Genomic DNA, 15984 nt, shown 5'->3' on the forward strand with positions numbered 1-15984 from the left:
AAACTGGTGAACCCTAGGCCACCGAAGTGGGACGTGTGAACTTAACTGCTGTGCCACCGGGCTGTCCCCAGGAGCAATGTTCTTAATTTGGAAAGGGTGCAGGGATCCAGTTCACAAATGGAGGGACAGGCCTTAGGTACATATACAGTTCATCTATGGTGATAGGAAGATAGGAAGACAGACAGACAAAGTTCATGGGTACAGATGCTTGAAGGTGAATAGATATGGTGGTGGAAGTTTGTGGAACCTCTCTTCTGATTGATATCATCTTTGACTCATCACATTCATTTTGCTCATTCTCTTTCCCTCACCACTCACATCTATCAGTTATCAAGCCCTGCCTATTATAATCACTAATTTCTCTCACAAATGATTCCTCTTCTTTGTTTTTGTTGCTATTTCAGCCATTTGGTCTTTTCTTCCCTGGACCATCAATACAGTTTACTACCTGGTCTCCTTACTTAGATTCATTTCCCTGAAATTCATCTTCTACACATCTCCCAGAGAAGCGTAGTTAAAGTGAATATTTGATTTGATTTGAGCATGACCAAATATGCTCTACCATAAGAATGCACAGAAAGCATTCCATGATCTGGACTTCACCTAGCTGGTTTCCCAGCCTCTTCTCCTGACACTTCATGCCTCACTTTATGCCCCAACAACATTATACTGTTTGAACTATGAATTTTCTTCCTCAAACTATTACTTTTGCTTGAAAGGCTTACCCAGTGGAACGTACTATTACCTACCCCACTTCTCCTCTCCTTTCCTCCCTTGCCTTCAGGTAAATATTCATTATCCTTTAACACTCAGTGACTCAACTCAAATGCAAGTTTTCTAGGAACATTTCCCAGAGCCCCTCTCCCTCCCATAGCTGAGTTGGATTCTTTTCTTTTGAGTTTCAATACCACTACCCATGCCATTCCTGTCTATCATTCCACTTAGCCTATTAGCTCAGATGTCGATCTAATTCATCAGACTCTTGAGCCTTTCAAAGCGGATATCCTGTCTCATTTATCTTTGAATTCCCAGGGCCTAGCACAGTAATTGGTACAAAGTTGGTGTTTAATAATGATGAATTGAAGTGAAGAGTGCAGTTCTCTGGGAAAGAACATTAAGATTTTTTACCCCAGGGGGATTAGGCACTACATAAAGCAAAAACAAAATAAACAAAGACAAAACTAGGCCTCAGTGGGGGAAGAAGCGAAGGGTGCCCGGGAAAAGTAGTGGCATGATTAGATGTCTAGAAGAAGATTGAAACTAAAGAGGATAGCCAATTAGCCTGATAACTCAGAGAACCCATGACAGAGAGTTGTGGGAGGATGATGTAAGAGGGTGAGGGCACAGCGCAGAATCTGAGAGCGGCCGTGGGTGAGGAGTTGGGGGCAGAACATGCTGGCAGAGGCCTTCTAGATCCCGATAGGGAGAGCTCTGATGGCAAAACTAGATTGGAGCACCTGATTCATTACTCTACACCTGCCCACCCTGTGAAATCTCAGAAGTGGTCTTCAGCCTAAGAGGGCCCCAAAAACTGACATCTGTGACTAAAGTTTTGATGTTTTATACATAGGAATTTCACTCCCAGTACTTTATCCTAATGGCATATCGGGACAAGTGTCTAAACATGTATGTAAATGGATATTCATCACAATTTCATTTATAATAGCAAAACAATAGAAATGTGGGTCATGTATCTCATATTTTTCTATATTTTAAATTTTTTAACAAGCTGTGTAACTTTTATAATCATAAATCAAGAATAAAGTCAGACAGGCAAGCAAACTAATACAAAATTACTTGGAAAAGCCTTCCTCATAGCATTTTATTCATTTTTTATTATAAAATATTGTTTATAAGAATTAAGTTAGAGATACTATTTTTGAAATTTCCCCAATGTACTGTCCCTTATTTGTAATCTAGTTTCTTTCCTTGTAAGCTTTCAGTTATTACTGGCCTGTGGAAAGAAAAGTCATTTGTCACCTGAGGAAGGTCATTCCTATCAAACAGGCAGGGGTGGCTGGGAACAGCCTGGAGAGAGATTTGGAGAGGATCTCTAAAGGGCGGCATAAGAGACTGCTTGCATCCCTGAAGAGTCTCAGCTCTCTTAGCCACTTAGGTCTCAGATGCTAAGTTGTAACCTCCCTCAACATGCAGGGACCGTGGGTTGTCCAACTCTGTGTAACTAGTACTGAAAACCTAGTGTCACATATATTGGGTGCTCAAAAATATTTATTATTAAATGAATCATTAATTAGCCTTCTTTTCATATTTTTACTTTGAAACTTTCAAAGTGAGTTGAAAATTTTAGTGAGAATATACTTACAATTGAAGCAAAGGGTGAAACTTTTCTCTGAAATCAAGTCTCAATGGACAGCCATATTCTTTCCAATTATATCTTACTCTCTAGAAAAGGAAAAATGCTTTAGTTATTTTCTATATTTGGCTGATTGACAAAATTATAATTTTCTTACCAAGTTTTTAGATGGTCGATTCCTCAGAAATGACCTGTAAAAAAGACATTTTTTGTTACTTATCTTTCCTCTTTTCAAACTTAAGAATTAAAACCATTGCTTTGTTTGGGTAAGGAGGTATCACAAAAGTCAAATAGATAATGATAATTACAAAATACTCCCCAAATATGTGGAGATTAAACAACACACCTCTAAGTAACACATGGGTCAAAGAAGAAATCAAGAGAAATTTAAAAATATTTTGAACTAAATGAAAATGAAAACACAGCTTATCAAAACTTGTGAGATGTAGCAAAAGCAGTGACTAGAGGTAAATTTATAGAAATAAATGCATATATTAGAAAACATTGATGTTAAATAGGAGTAAATACTAACTGATTCTAAATTATTGGTAGTACATTATTATAAAACTCAGTGCTTATGTTAAAAAATATTTCTTACTTTTCGATAATGTAAATAAAGTCATGCTGAAGACATTCTTTTTTATTAAATCTACAAAAAATAAAACATAATGAAGCTGTAATAGCATCATTCCTTATATAATTGCACAGACATTTAACCATTTGACTCAGTGATTCTCAGACTCGAGAGTATCACAGAATCATCATATATTGAATTAGAATCTCTGAGGTTGGTGTTTGACTCTAGCATCTCTATTTTTAAAGATCAGCTTCACAGCTGTTTCTGAAGACACCAGAATTTATAATCTACTGATTTACCTTTTATATTTGATACATGTGAAAAATTCACAGAATATCTATCAAAATGAAGACAAAGCTTTTTGGACTGTTTTATTCCTTATAAACTTTTTTAAAACATGGATTTCTAATTGTCTAGGTACTCAGTTGTGCAGATAAGCAGCTACTTTGAGGATTCACATAATTTCTGGTTAGGGTTCATGCAGACATAAGGCTATCACGTCTATGAAATGATAGAGTTTTAGTAAGTTAAATTATTCATTCAACCATTTTTTTCTGGCTGCTTCTAGTGTAACTCAGAAGGAACCCTAGTCACCACTGTATTTAGATAGATATTGGAAGTCTAGACCGCCTCTCACCCTGAACCCAAATTAGACCTCAAGAGATGCCCTCCTTCATTGACAACTCTCCTGTCAGAAGTAACTTGGACCCTATAGGTGTCCTTTGGTGACTGTGAAAACCTTAGGTCCACCACAACCTGAATATAAGATATTAGGGCAGTTTTTAGGGTTCCAGAGCAGTGGGTCATTGACCAGAAGGCCTGAAGTAAGGTCCTGAAATCTATGTTTTTTAAACATGCTCCCCAGATGATTCTGATGAGCAATCAACCTTGATAATTGCTGTCTAGACCCTGCCAGAAACAGATTGATTCAAGCTGCTTGGCGTCTCACTGAAGAAGGAAACCTGCATGCAGTGGTACTGGGAATTGATGGTAATACGTTGCTTAGCAGTTATTCTCAAATTTTAATGCTTCTACTAATCTCTTAAAAATTTTGTTAAAATAGAGATTCTGACTCAGCAGGTGTAGGACGAGGCTTGAGAGCTTGCATTTCTAAAAGTTCCTGGGGGATGCGAGTGCTGGTCCATAGACTGTACTCTAAAGAGCAAGGATGTAGGCCATTGCAGAAATAGAATGCTATAGGCTGTAAAAATGTTAGCCTTTGTGATTCCTTGAAAAGGAATTATGGGAAATGCAAATTCCTTGCTGAATGAGAGGGGAATATTTAATTATCAATCCAGCTACTGATTATTACAATTCAGTACTCAAAAGGCTATTAGCATGACAGATGAGTAGACATCTGTTTCGGATGAGAACAAGTCCTTTCATAAATAGATGAGTCAATGTTCCCCCACTCTCACCCCACTCCTAACCACAGGAAACGAATCGCGATACAGTGCTTGTCTCCGTCATCCAATTCACCTCAGTTAAACAGATTTGAGTATGCTGACCTCGATTCTCTCCCACATAGAAGGAAGAGAGCTGTGGCAAGTGGATGAGACAAAATCCAGTGTGCTTTGTTGTAAATCATGGTAGGATCATTAAAAGTCACACCGTGGGATTCTCTGGATGAAACACTGGTGGTTCTGTTAGGTTTGCTATAAAAAAGTTTCCCATAGAATATGGTACAGGAAATGAGGCTTCTCTGATGTGAATGTAAGCAATTTTCTGACAGAAAAGAAATTATAACTGGTTTGAGTAGGATGGAAAACAGAGGTAAGTGTTTCTCCCTCTCCTTTCTCTGGATGTGAGCTGTAGACTGAAGAGCTAAGGTAATGGTGAAGATGGACACTACCTTGTTAAAGAGAAGGTGGAGAAAATGCTGGTAATAGAGAAAGAGGTTAATTCTTTTTCCTTTTTAGTATGATTCAAGTGTAATATTTGACTTGGTGAGAAGTTCAAACAAATTTGATTTGGACAAATTGTCAATTCAATTTTTGGACACCAATGTCAATTCAATTTTGGATTTCATATGGACATGTCAGTCATTAGGCTAATGTTATTACTAGTAATTACCATTTAGTTCACCATTCGTTTTAAAATGTAAGGAGTAATACAGGTCAAGTGCAAATATACTTGCCCTTTAACAGCAATGAATTTATTACCATCACAGCCAACAGCTACTTGGAACACCTAAAAGGAACCAATTTGGGTGGTGAGTTAAGTTGTTATAATTCACATGATCTAAAATATTGCTACAGCTGCAAGCAATTATATTTCTATATGATTACATTTGAAGTAAGAACCTTTTAAATGTGGCGTTTTGTTGTACTGCTCTGTGCTGTTTTCTTCCTTCTCCTGTGATCACTTTTTCTCTTTCTTTCTTCCTTCAGCCCTTAGTGCTCGCAAGGTCCAAAGTTTGGTCCTCTGCTTTCTTACATCAGTATCTCAGAGAACTGATCCAATCTCATCTTTCACTGCTTTCAGCACTTCTACAACCATGACTATTAACTCTGAACTTCCAGCATGCATCTGACTCGAGTGGCAGGTTTCTATCATATATCTAGCTATTGATTTGACTTTTTAAACCAGAGTCCTGGTTCTTCCTTGACTTAGATGACTACTTCCATTTCTACCTGGCTCCAGGACACCTTACTCACTGCTGTCTCCCCCCAACCCCAGGCTTTATAGGTGGGGTATAGACACTTGCATACTGTCTTAAACATGTCCTGTATGTTGCATATTTCCGCAAGGTGAATCTGAAAAAACTCTAATACTCTCTTCTCTAAAGAAGGACTTGGGGATCAGGAGGGTGGGGATAGAAAATGATGTCCAGCCAAGTTTGATGGATTTAAAGAGTTGTCCCTATTAAACCAAGACCTTTCAGGCTTCACTTGAAAGGCATGCTCCACAGCAGGAGTTCACGGATTTTATTTCCTGAACCACCTAATCTCACCCACAGGACATTATTTGTTCTCTCAGCCATGCTACCCACAGTCCTTGCTGTCTATTATCACTAAATCTTTGTTTTCCCATCAAATGTGTTCAGAAACATGGGCCAGCCATTTATCTTTACTAAATTATCCATATAACATAAAGTGATTGACTGAGATCCTCAAATCTTTCATAGTCAGGTCCCATCATCACTTGATGATCTTATGCATAACATACCTTCTCTTCTGGGTCCTAGTTGATAGAAATCACCCCTAGCCTCAGAATCAACAATCATGGCAATGATTAAGAATATAAACAGCAGTGTGAGTACAGAGTGTGGGAACCATGAATAAGCCTGTTTTCTAGGGTACCCACTGCTATAGGGCTGACACATTTTCCCCAAGACTGGACACCTAAATAGAGAAATTCTGACATATAGCCCAAATAAAAACAATGAGTGCATTGGTTTTCTTTATTTAATACTGTTCTCTGAAGTGCAGAAACAGGGCAGGACTCAGAATCAGACACAGCATATTCCCTCTAATTAGACAGAACAATTGAACTGAAACAAGAATTCTAAAGGCCTTCAACACAGAAACGTTGGTAAATAGTGCATTGGACAGATTGTAGTCCTCTCTCCCTGGGAAAATTCACCTTGGAAGGAATTGCTAAGGCCCTCTAGGTACTGGCCTTCTAGCGTGGCCTCATTGCATTCCGGTTCTTGGTGCATGGTTAAAAACTGAGATGCAGCCCTGTTGGAGCTGCCTATTCTATTTGCTACTCTGCTGCAGGCTGTGAAGACTAAGTGAGAAAGATGTCAAAAATAAAAATAATAAGATGCCAAAAATATCTAAAGAAACCCACAATGTTAGAAGAATCAAGAGAGAGGTGGGTGAGGGGGAAAGGGGCTCAGTCCCTGGTCCATTTGGTCCAGCAGGTTTTAGCAAGGGCCTAACTTCATCCAACTGGAGAATTCTGGGGGTCTTGGTTCCATGATAGCAGAGAGCTGGGCCCTGTGTCTCTATAATGTTTATCTGGGAGGCTGATGTCTTGCTTACTGGTCGGTGTAGGAGAACAAAGAAAGGTCCCTCTGGTTGTGAGCATACCTTGTACTTGTATTAAGGTTTTGATTTTCTTGAATAGCTAGAGGACACTACCTCCACAAGGCCACATTTTCCTGTTGCCTAAAGGGCTATTGCATATTTCTCCATTCTGTTTCAGTGAACGGGTCAATACAAGCTACCTGCAATGGACACAGGTGGCGGCTAGATTTGAACTGTCCATGTCTTGGGGTGTGCCAAGGAGGAAAGGGAAGGAAGAAAACAGTAATGTTAGGTGATTACTCTGTGACATGCACTGTTCTGGGCACTTTATGTAAGTAATCTCATTTAGTACTCTCAACAGAGTGAATAAATACCGTGAGATAGATGCCACATTTCCCCTTTGATGAAGGAGGCAGCTGAGACTGAGAGTGTTTGGTAGCTTGCCCAAGCCAGTAAGGGGTAGAGCTTGCATGTGAACTCAGGGCTGGGCAGGATAGGGTGAATAGGGATCCCTAACAAATCTATTGATAAGACAGGGAAAGTGATGGAGGAAACTATGGTGACTCAAGAAGGCATCCTGTACGGAATATCTCATATAGATAGAAAACACAGACCAAGGATGGGGCAGGAACTCGCTAGGTTGCTGTTTCTTGCTTCCTCAGCAGATTAAGCTGGACGGGTGTCCTGGTATGCACCAGGGCAGTGGTTGGTATGCACCTGCAGGCAATTTCCTGGGGAAGAGATGTGTGTCAGCAGCGCTCAAGGATGGAGCACGTCTGCCTCGTTTCAGGGCTCCCTCTAAATTCTTGGAATCTTGCCCAGTAGGAACAGGTTCCTTATGCTGGGGTCCTGAATGTCAGGGACAATGTCTCGTTTGACTTTGAATTCTTCACGTAGGTATTCCTCATTGCGTTATGCCTGGTGTACAGCAGGTGCTCAATATATGTTTATTGAATGTTTGTTAGGCTGTGAAGGAGTAACGAGAGGAGGCATCCCTCAGTGTGGAACAAAGACTCAAAGAGGTGGTGGTGGTGAAGAATTTGTGTTTAATTTCATAACACCCACGGTTACCTGAACGTCCCATTGCTATTTCACATTGCTGCGCTTTTGCACGTCTCTTCCTAGAATTCCCTTTGCATCTGCCTGCTCAACTTCTGCTTACTCTTCAGCAGTCATTTTATACATCACTGTCTTTTCACCTTACCCCCATCAATCAAAACTGCTCACTCTTTCCTCTGGGCTCTTTCATAACTGTGTTTCCCATGGTCTGTTAGGCTGGCTTCTGTTTATCCCTGGGGAAGGGACTCTGTCTTTTCATCTTTGTAACTCTCATTACCTGGCACACAGGCTGACACATAGAATCATAGTGAGCATGCAACACATTTTTTTGAGTGAAGAAATGATCAAATTTTCTGAATAAATAAATGCAGGATAATATGGACATGTCTGGCAGTCTTCTCAGACAAACCATATCCAACTTTAGTTTTTCTCATTAATTTCAGTTTTCCCTTACACAGTTTTGTTTATTCTCAAAAACTAATAATTTTACATTTTTGTATATGTTTATATTTCACACTTTGGATAGTAAACTCGTGGAAGGCAGAAATCTAATCTTCTGTTTCCAAAGTAAAATAATGCTATCCCCACAGTGAAACATTACAAAACACTGCTAAGCGTCGGGGTGTGGTGTCATATGGAGGTAGTGTCTATTATTTAGCTTACCACCTATGCATTATTGAAGTAAATGTTTTGATCCTCTACTCATGTCACTTACATTTTGGGATCTTGGACATGTTCTTGCATATTCACTAGGCCTAATCTGAACAAGCAGAAGACCGGTGTTCTGGTGTCTAGGAGAAACAACATATACAGGTGATTATAGAACACAAGGGAGGAAGGCATGACTGTCTTTCTGTAGAGCAGAGGAAAAGTGCCATGGACACGATGTGATTGAACCCCCATGAGGAATCCCAGAGGCCTGGAGGGTGGTGGTGGTGGTGGTGACTGCTTGCTGCTTTCTGCTAAGGCAGCTGTGTGGGAGGTCTTACCTTGAAGTCACTCCCACTTCATGATATTCCATATTGTGGCCAGCATGGGGTTGGCACAATGGGAAATAGAAGCGAGCATCTATCAGCATTTCAACCCCCCTATTTCATTAACGCCCTTGGTCTCCAGAGGAGAGGGCTCTGTGCTGACGTCTTGTCCTGCTTCCCAATGGTATTACAAGGCCAAGGTCACAGCATCAGTTCCTTCTCTAGCCTCTACAGATTTTTCCCTCCTATTGACAACACTTTTGGAACAATAAAGAGTAAGTTATGAAAGCAGTTTTCTGAATCACATTATGTTGCATAATATCATCTGACTGGCATCAAAAGGGAGACAGACTCAGTGCCCTCTAGATTATGAAGTACACATGAATCATTCTGTTCTCAGGCAAAATGGGAGGACTCAAAAGTCACAGAAGAAATTTGGAAAGCTTTATTCACACCCTGCCCCTACTAAGGCTTTTACTTTTTGAAAAAACTGGTAAGAAACAAACAAACTAACCACAAACAAATGTCCTTTTTCTCCCAGTGTTTGTTACATTTTAATATTTACCTATCCTATATTAGATATAAAATGTAACAAGTAAGCGATACAAATAGCATATTTTTATATTTTTTAATCATTACCATATTTTGTCAATTCTGATACATTTTTTCTCACTTAACACCTTTGAAATAATAATTACAAATTATTTTTTATAATTTGAAATTATAATTATACCAGTTATGGCTTTTTTTCTGTTTGATGGAATCTTTGATAAATTTGGTAATATAGTATAGATCTGTGAGGGACACTAAATTTTCATCTTCAATTTTCTACTTGATTTTTCTTATAGGTAGATTTTTTTTTCCTACCATGGCTGATTTCAAAGCTTTTGGTGTTTTTTCTCCAGTCTCAGCCTGACCTAAAGTATCCTGGACAATTCGATGTGTATTCTATAGCAACGGAATTCTGAGCACATATCCACAAAACCAAAAGCACCTAAAGAAACCCACAGTGTTAGAAGAATCAAGAGAGAAGTGGGTGGGTGAGGGGGAAAGGGGTGAATTGAGCCTCTCTTGGCTTGTGTGTCTAAAGTAGCATTTTGTCCCTGGTCACTCTCTACCACTTCACTCTGTTTTATTTTCTTCATGCACTTTTCGGGGTTATTTGCTTACTTGCTGTTCGCTTTCTCCTGCTAGACATGTGCCCAGGACAACAGCTCTATGCCTTTCTTGTTCACCGGGTGTTTGGAACGCCTAGAAAACACTGGGTACTCAAACTTACTTGGAGTAGCAGGACACTAAAGAAAAATGGATTTTTTTCCTAGGAAAACAATGCTCTTTTTCCAGAAAACATATTGAGTGAGGACATGATGGTAACCGTATAAATGCCGTAAGACGTACTCCAAGGTTGGTTGTCTTCCTGCAGAAACTAAGTGCTTAGCTGCTGCCTTCTTCCAAGAATCAAAGGTGGTGTTTTCTGATTCTACTCATTGTTAAAGACTTCCTGGGATATTAGAGCTCTAGTTTTTGCTTAAGGATAGTATATAGGGACTTTAAAATGGGAATTACTGATAAACCTTGCTCCAAAAGTGTTAAGAGTGAGCCCATTTTTTGCATCTTCAATTGGATGAATGGGAACCTTCAGATAGATCATGCTTCCGTTTAATTACAAGAAGTATTCTACATTTTTATACAGAATACTAATTTCAGATCTATCCATACATTTAAAGGAATTAGAAATCTGGATATTTAAAAGGATATGAGGTCATTTAAATAAAAGAATACCTGCAAATCAATGGCCTGAATAGCATACTTAATATTGAGTAAGATCTTTTAAAAGTCATACTTAACTGCAACTTGAAGTAATCATCAACTGCTTCATAATTTACATTCTGAGAAAATGTTACTGTCTGAAAAAGAAAATTGAAAAGTTCATGTAAAGCAGGAAAACTGGGAATAAGGTTGAAGGATACTTTCAAAACAGATTTAAATCTTTGTTTAGGTAAGAAAAATAATATATTTAGGATTTTTTCCAATTTCTTTTCTTTTCTATCTCAGAAATTCCAATTATGTATACATTAGATTTACTTTGTTACATTTTTGTTATTTTTCCTTTTAATTTTATATTATCATAGTCCTTTTATTTATATTACTTCTCTCTTTTCCCTCATTTGACTTTTGCTATTGTTATATTCTTATTTTTATTTTTCATTTATATGCTGAGGATAGCAAACTTTTCATTTTCCTCTGTTTTCTAATAACCTTTGTCTCTGGACCTTTTTATTTCTTCTTTGAGGTTTTAAATTATTACAGATATCTATTGTCTGTAATTTTTGAGACTATGAGAAAATATTTTTTATTTTTTTATTAATTGCAGTAACATTGGATTATAACATTATATAGCTTTCAGATGTACATCGTAATATATTTCGAATTCTGTGTAGATTACATCATCTTCCCCTCCCAAAAACTAATTATAGTCCATCACCTCACATGTGTGCCTAATCACCCCTTTGGCCCTCCCCTCCCTTCCTCTATGGTAACCACCAATCCAATGTCCGTTGCTGTGTGTTTGTTTGTTGTTGTTTTTATCTTCTACATATGAGTGAGATGATACTGTATTTGAATTTCTCCCTCTGACTTGTTTCACTCAGCATAAATACCCTTAAGGACCATCCATGTTGTCACAAATGGCCAGATTTCATCATTTCTTATGGCTGAGTAGTATTCCACTGTGTATATATACCACATCTTCTTTATCCATTCGTCCCTTGATGGGCACCTAGGTTGCTTCCAAGTCTTGGCTATTGTGTATAATGCTGCAGTGAACACAGGGGTGCATGTATCTTTATGCCTTTGAGTTTTAAAGTTCTTTGGATAAATACCCAGCAGTAGGATAGCTGGATCATATGGTACATCTAGTCTCAATTTTCTGAGGATACTCCATACTGCTTTCCATAGTGGCTGCACCAATTTGCACTCCCACCAGCAGTGTACAAGGGTTCCCTTCTCTCCACATCCTCTCCAACATTTGTTATTTCCTGTCTTGTTGATTATAGCCATTCTGACCAGAGTGAGGTGATACCTCATTGTAGTTTTGATTTGCATTTCCCTGATAGCTAATGATGTTGAGCATCTTTTCATACGCCTTTTGGCCATCCCTATATCTTCTTTGGAGAAATCTTTGTTCAGATCTTTTTCCCATTTTTTAATTGGGTTGTTGGGGTTTTTTTTGTTGAGCTGTATGAGTTCTTTGTATATTTTGGATATTAACCCTTTATCTGATATATGGTTTTCAAATAGCTTGTCCCAATTGTTAGGTTGTCTTTTCGTTTTGTTGATGGTTTCCTTTGCTGTGCAGAAACTTTTTAGTTTGATGTAGTCCCATTTGTTCATTTTCTCTTTAGTTTTCCTTGCCCGGTGAGACTTGGTACTTGAAAATATGCTGCTAAGACCAATGTCAAAGAGCGTACTGCGTATGTTTTCTTCTAGAAGGTTCATGGTTTCTGGTCTTAGATTCAAGTCTTTAATCCATTTTGAGTTGATTTTTCTGCATGGTGTAAGGGAATGGTCTACTTTCGTTCTTTTGCATGTGGCTGTCCAGTCTTCCCAACACCATTTATTGAAGAGACTCTCCTTTCTCCATCATATGCTCTTGGCACCCTTGTTGAATATTAGCTGTCCATAAATGTGTGGGTTTATTTCTGGGCTCTCAATTCTGTTCCATTGATCTGTGTGTCTGTTTTTGTGCCAGTACCACGCTTTTTTGGTTACTATGGCTTTGTGGTATATTTTGAAATCAGGGGTGTGATACCTCCAGCTTTGTTCTTTTTTCTCAGGAATCCTTTGGCTATTCAGGGTCTTTTGTTGTTCCATATAAATTTTAGGATTCTTTGTTCTATTTCTGTGAAAAATGTTGTTTGAACTTTGATAGGGATTGCGTTGATTGATTGCTTTAGGAAGTATTGACATTTTAACTATGTTAATTCTTCCAATCCAGGAGCACAGAATATCTTTCCATTTCTTTGGGTCTTGTTCGATTTATTTCCACAATGTTTTATAGTTTTCAGTGTACAGATCTTTCACCTCTTTGGTTAAGTTTATTCCTAGGTATTTTATTCTTTTTGTTGCAATTGTAAATGGGATTGTATTTTTTTTTATGCTGGGAAAGTATGTTTATTCAAGATGACCTGTAAGGGCTGATGGTTGGAAAGTACAGAAAGCTGTTGTGTGCTTTAAAAAGGAAACACATTAATATTTTACTAAATTCTAGAGCAGGATGTATGCAAAATGCACAGTACTGAGTAATGCTCAGGCCAGCCACATCATAATGGTCATACTGCTGGAGAGACATATATGTGAAAATAGATGTCATACATATGAACATCCTCCAGCCAGAGTCCATGCAAGGCACTTTATCAAGTCCAATACGAAATGAAAGCAGAAAGTGTCAGACCAGTTTTTCTTTTTTAAATAATTCTGAAGTCAAAAGACAGAATTAGCATCTGCGTTAAAGGCTGACATTATTTTATCACATATTTGCTCTATATAGGTTTGTTGTTGCTTTGTTTGTTTCTTGAGGGATGTTATTTGAATTCTGTCTTATTGGTAGGTCTATAACAACAAAGTGTGCTGTAATAACATCTACTACATTTTGAGATCTATCCCATTTTACCAAAGTTTTTGTTTTTTAAAATTTTTATTGACTTAATAAGTTACAATCTTGTGAAATTTCAGTTGTACCTTATTATTTGTCAGTCGTCTTGTAAGTGTGCCCCTTCACCCTTTGTGCCCACCCCCCACCCCACCTTTCCCCTGGTGGCCACTAATCTGTTTGCTTTGTCTGCATTTTTAAATTCCTCATATGAGTGGAGTCATACAGAGATTGTCCTTCTCTATCTGGCTTATTTCACTTAACATAATTCCCTCGAGGTCCATCCACATTGCTGCAAATGGGACGATTTTGTTCTTTGTTTACAGCTGAGTAGTATTTCATTGTATATATATACCACATCTTCTGTATCCAGTCATCGGTTGATGGGCACTTACGTTGCTTCCACATCTTGGCTATTGTAAATAATGCTGCAATGAACATTGGGGTGCATGAGACTTTTGGAATTTCTGACTTCAAGCTCTTTGGATGGATACCCAGTAGTGGGATAGCTGGATCGTATGGTAGTTCTATTTTTAATTTTTTGAGAAATCTCCATACTGTTTTCCATAGTGGCTGCACCAGTTTGCATCCCCACCAACAGTGTATGAGAGTTCCTTTTTCTCCACAACCTCTCGAACATTTGTTACTATTTGTTTTGGTTATTTTTGTCATTCTAATGGGTGTAAGGTGATATCTTAGTGTAGTTTTGATTTACATTTCCCTGATGATCAGTGATGATGAACATCTTTTCATGTGCCTATTGGCCATCCGTATATCTTCTTTGGAGAAACGTCTATTCATGTCTCCTGCCCATTTTTTGATCAGGTTGTTTGACTTTTTGTTGTTGTGTGAGTTCTTTATATATTACGGATATTAACCCTTTGTGGGATGTATGACGTGCAAATATTTTCTCCAGTTAGTGGGTTTTTTTTTGTTTCAATCCTGTCTTCCTTTGTCTTGAAGAAGCTTTTCAGTCTAATGAAGTCCCATTTGTTTGTTCTTTCCATTGTTTCCCTTGTCTGAGAAGACATGGTGTCCAAAAAGGTCCTTTTAATACTGATGTCAAAGAGTGCCTACATTTTCTTCTAGAAGCCTTATGGTTTCAGGTCTTACCTTTAGGTCTTTAATCCATTTTGAGTTTATTTTGGCAAATGGTGAAAAAGAATGGTCAATTTTCATTCTTTTACATGTGGCTTTCCAGTTTTCCCAGCACCATTTGTTGAAAAGACGTTCTTTTCTCCATTGTATGCCCTCAGCTCCTTTGTTGAAGATAAGCTGTCCATAGATATGTGGTTTTATTTCTGGGCTTTCAATTCTGTTCCATTGATCTGTGCACCTGTTTTTGTTCCAGTATCATGCTGTTTGGATTAATGTAGCTTTGTAGTATGTTTTGAAGTCAGGGATTGTGATGCCTCCAGCTGTGTTTTTTTTCCCTCAGGATTGCTTTAGCAATTTGGGGTCTTTTGTTGCCTCATATGAATTTTAGGACTCTTTGTTCTAATTCTGTAAAGAATGTCATTGGGATTCTGATTGGGATGGCGTTGAATCTGTAGATTGCTTTAGGTAGAATGGACATTTTAACTATGTTTATTTTTCCAATCCAAGTACTTGGAATGTCTTTCCATCTCTTTGTGTTGTCATCCATTTCTTTTAGAAAAGCCTTGTAGCTTTTGTCATATAGATCTTTTGCTTCCTTAGTTAAATTCACCCCGAGGTATTTTATTCTTTTTGTTTGATTGTGAATGGTATTATGTTCTAGAGTTCTTTTTCTGTTAGTTCATTATTAGAGTATAGAAATGTTACTGATTTATGTAAATTGATCTTATATCCTGCAACTTTGCTGTAGTTGTTGATTATTTCTAAGTTTTCCAATGGATTCTTTGGGGTTTTCTATATATAAGATCATGTTGTCTGCAAACAGCGAGAGTTTCACTTCTTCCCTCCCTATTTGGATTCCTTTTATTCCTTTCTCTTGCCTAATTGCTCTGGCCAAAACCTCCAGTACTATGTTAAATAAGAGTGGTGATAGAGGGCATCCTTGTCTCATTCCTGTTTCCAGGGGGATGGCGCTCAGTTTTTGCCCATTGAGTATGATGTTGGCTGTGGGTTTGTCATATATGGCCTTTGTTATGTTGAGGTAATTCCCTTCCATCCCCATTTTTTTCAGAGTTTGTATCATAAATGGCTGTTGGATATTGTCAAATGCTTTCTCTGCATCTATTGAGATGATCATGTGATTTTTATTCCTCAATTTGTTCATGTGGTGTATCACATTGATTGATTTGTGCATGTTGAACCATCCCTGTGCCCCTGGTATGAATCCCACTTGATCATGATGTATGATCCTTTTGATGAATTGCTGAATTCAGGTTGCCAAAATTTTGTTGAGAATTTTTGCATCTATATTCATAGCAATATTGGCCTGTAGTTCTCCT

At 38.1% G+C, this 15984-nt stretch overlaps 1 protein-coding gene across 1 annotated transcript in view; it reads right to left on the reverse strand.

Annotated features, from left to right (window-relative positions):
• CATSPERE (catsper channel auxiliary subunit epsilon) overlaps positions 1 to 15984 on the reverse strand; it is a 253986-nt gene that overhangs the window by 42754 nt on the left and 195248 nt on the right. Inside the window, exons 12-17 of the mRNA XM_046678004.1 lie at positions 10747 to 10805; positions 8640 to 8715; positions 5029 to 5081; positions 2913 to 2963; positions 2472 to 2505; positions 2324 to 2403 (exon numbers count right to left, since the gene is read on the reverse strand). Of these exons, the coding sequence (XP_046533960.1) occupies positions 2324 to 2403; positions 2472 to 2505; positions 2913 to 2963; positions 5029 to 5081; positions 8640 to 8715; positions 10747 to 10805 (353 nt within the window). The remainder of the gene's footprint in view (positions 1 to 2323; positions 2404 to 2471; positions 2506 to 2912; positions 2964 to 5028; positions 5082 to 8639; positions 8716 to 10746; positions 10806 to 15984) is intronic.

The sequence above is a fragment of the Equus quagga genome, chromosome 12 (genome assembly GCF_021613505.1).
Source record: "Equus quagga isolate Etosha38 chromosome 12, UCLA_HA_Equagga_1.0, whole genome shotgun sequence".
NCBI lineage: Eukaryota > Metazoa > Chordata > Mammalia > Perissodactyla > Equidae > Equus > Equus quagga.